Source organism: Entelurus aequoreus, linkage group LG22, assembly GCF_033978785.1.
Source record: "Entelurus aequoreus isolate RoL-2023_Sb linkage group LG22, RoL_Eaeq_v1.1, whole genome shotgun sequence".
Lineage (NCBI taxonomy): Eukaryota > Metazoa > Chordata > Actinopteri > Syngnathiformes > Syngnathidae > Entelurus > Entelurus aequoreus.
In genome coordinates, this window is record NC_084752.1 from 15054017 (window position 1) to 15056835 (window position 2819).

Below are 2819 nucleotides of genomic sequence, written 5' to 3' on the forward strand. Positions count from 1 at the left end.
ATATATATATATATATATATATATATATATATATATATATATATATATATATATATATATATATTTATATATATATACATATATATATACATATATATATATATATATATGACCGCTCTGAGGGCCCTCAATGAAAACGAGTTTGACACCCCCTGGCCCCTAGCAAATATAATAAGTCTAAATAAATAATTAAAGGAAATATTCCGAAAAAAAAGCCATTTTATTATTCCCATTGTTGCCTATGTACATTGCAGTCTGTGCAGTAACTGGTTTGCAAATCCTGATTTTTATAAGAAAAGGCACTTATAGGTGTACAAAACATGTATCCAAACAACCCAAAAAAATCACCGCAATAACAACAACAAAACAAAAAAAAAAGTTCTATTTTTTTCCGTCATAATGTGAAGGGACAAATATTTAAATAAAGTCCAAAATAAATACATCACAAATCATGCATTTCCATGCAAACAATAAGAACAAAAAAAGAACTGGGGGTGTTAAAATGATAATAATAATAATAATAATAATAATAATAAATTACAAGTGTGGTTTTTGACCGTATTGCTTTGATTGCAAAGTTGTTACTGTATTCATGCGTGTTCATATAAAAGTATAATTACATTTTGGTACATTGTTCTGAAAAGTGAAAGTCCTTTTCCTGTTTATTCTAGTGTTCTTCGCCCTCATTTTTGTCTGTCAGTGCAACAACCCCACGCCGCGCCGCATTAGTCATCCACGTCAATCTCCACGTCCTCGTCCTCCGAGCACTCTTTACTCGTTGTGTGGTCCGAGAAGGGAGACAGCGGGGCCCTGCGCAGTTTCTGCCCGAGATCGAGCCCCTGCTGGCCGCCCCGCGCGGGGGACTCCGGGCGCGGATGGCCCAGCGTGCCGTTGGCGCATTTCTCCAGGTCGGCCAGCTTGGCCAGCTTGTCCAGCGGGACCTGACCCACCGCCTTGGCGGACTCCACGTCCGCCTTCATCTCCTCCAGGTCCCGCTTTAGCTTGGCTCTCCGGTTCTGGAACCACGTAATGACCTGCGCGTTGGTCAGGCCGAGCTGCTGCGCGATCTGGTCGCGGTCCGCCGGGGACAAATACTTCTGGTAGAGGAAGCGCTTCTCCAGCTCGTAGATCTGGTGGTTGGTGAAGGCCGTGCGGGACTTCCGGCGCTTCTTCGGGGTGGTTCTCTGGCCGAACAGGGTCATCCCGTCCCGGCCTACGGAGGAGGGCGGAGAACCGTTAGTCATTGCGCATGTGCAAAAAAATGCATTTTCAAAATAAAGTATGTTACAAATGCATAAACACAAATCATTCTAAAGTGATCCAACACTAAAATGACTTAATGCAATAATTAATTAGAATATAGTAAAACAATTATTTTTTTACATTTTTATTTTTTTTTATGAAACACTGAATTTTATTAGCTGTAAGCTATAATTATCATCCAAAATGATGAGAGAAATTTAAGAAATAAATTATTAGGAACAACTTTATTTATTAGGAAACAAGCCGTCGTTGCCATTTTCTTGAAATAACACACACATGTAAAATAAATTGGTTGACAACAACAGCATTAAGCACACATAAAGTAACCACTGCAAGTCAGAGCATAACACAAAAAAAAAATTGTAAAAAGGCTCCAGCTCAGATGTGAGCCAAGCGGTATAGAAAATGGATGTACGGGACAAATGTCATTTTGATTACATATTTTCACATTTACATATCCTCCTGAGCGTCCTCTACAGGGGACATGACTGGAAACCTTAAATTCAACAATAAATTGCTCAACATTAAAACAAACAAAACATGGCTCAATAAGTTTATGCACTTTTCGATTAGAGTACACGTACATATGTTTTAATGAAACACTATATTTTGTTAGAGATAAGCTATAATCATCTAAAAAAAAAAAAAAATCTGAAATACATTCTATATCCTGATTGTCCTATGCAGGGTTTTTGTTTTTTGTTTTTTTTATAAACCACTGAATTTTATTAGCTGTAAGCTATCAAAAATGATGAGAGACATTTAAGAAATAAATTACATATCCTCCTGAGCGTCCTCTACAGTGGACATGACTGGAAACCTTAAATTCGACAATAAATTACTATACAAATAAAACTTGGCTCAATAAGTCTATGCACTTCTCGATAAGAGTACATTTTTTTTTTACATGTACACATGTTTTAATTAAATATTTTATTAGGGATAAACTATAATCAATATAAAAAAGTTCAGAAATAGATTCCATATCATCCTGATTGTCCTATGCAGTGGATACGAATCTCCGAAACATTAATTCAACAATGACTTATTTTAAAAAAAATATATATATATATACATATATTTTTTCACATCTCGATTAGAGCACATGCATTATGACATGTTTTTTAATTTTTGATTTTATTAGCTGTAAGCTATAATGATTTTTTTTTTTTAAGAAAAACATTTTTCTCATCTCGATTAGAGCACATGCATTATGACATTTTATTTTGTATTTATTTATTTTATTATTTATTTTTTATATGAACCACTGAATTTTATTAGCTGTAAGCTTTCAAAATTGATGAGAGAAATTTAAGAAATAAATTACAAATCCTCCTGAGCGTCCTCTACAGTGGACATGACTGGAAACCTTAAATTCAACAATAAATTATACTTAACATTAAAACAAATAAAACGGGGCTCAATAAGTTTATGCACTTCTCGATTAGAGTACAATTTTTTACATGTATATATGTTTTAATGAAATATTTTTTTCAGAGATAAGCTATAATCAATACAAAAAAAATTCAGAAATACATTAAATATCATCCTGATTG

At 34.3% G+C, this 2819-nt stretch overlaps 1 protein-coding gene across 1 annotated transcript in view; it reads right to left on the reverse strand.

Annotated features, from left to right (window-relative positions):
* Window positions 1–224: 224 nt before the first annotated feature.
* lbx1b (ladybird homeobox 1b) overlaps window positions 225–2819 on the reverse strand; it is a 4836-nt gene continuing 2241 nt past the window's right edge. The window contains exon 2 of the mRNA XM_062032444.1: window positions 225–1213. Within this exon, the coding sequence (XP_061888428.1) occupies window positions 726–1213 (488 nt within the window). The 3' untranslated portion in view covers window positions 225–725. The remainder of the gene's footprint in view (window positions 1214–2819) is intronic.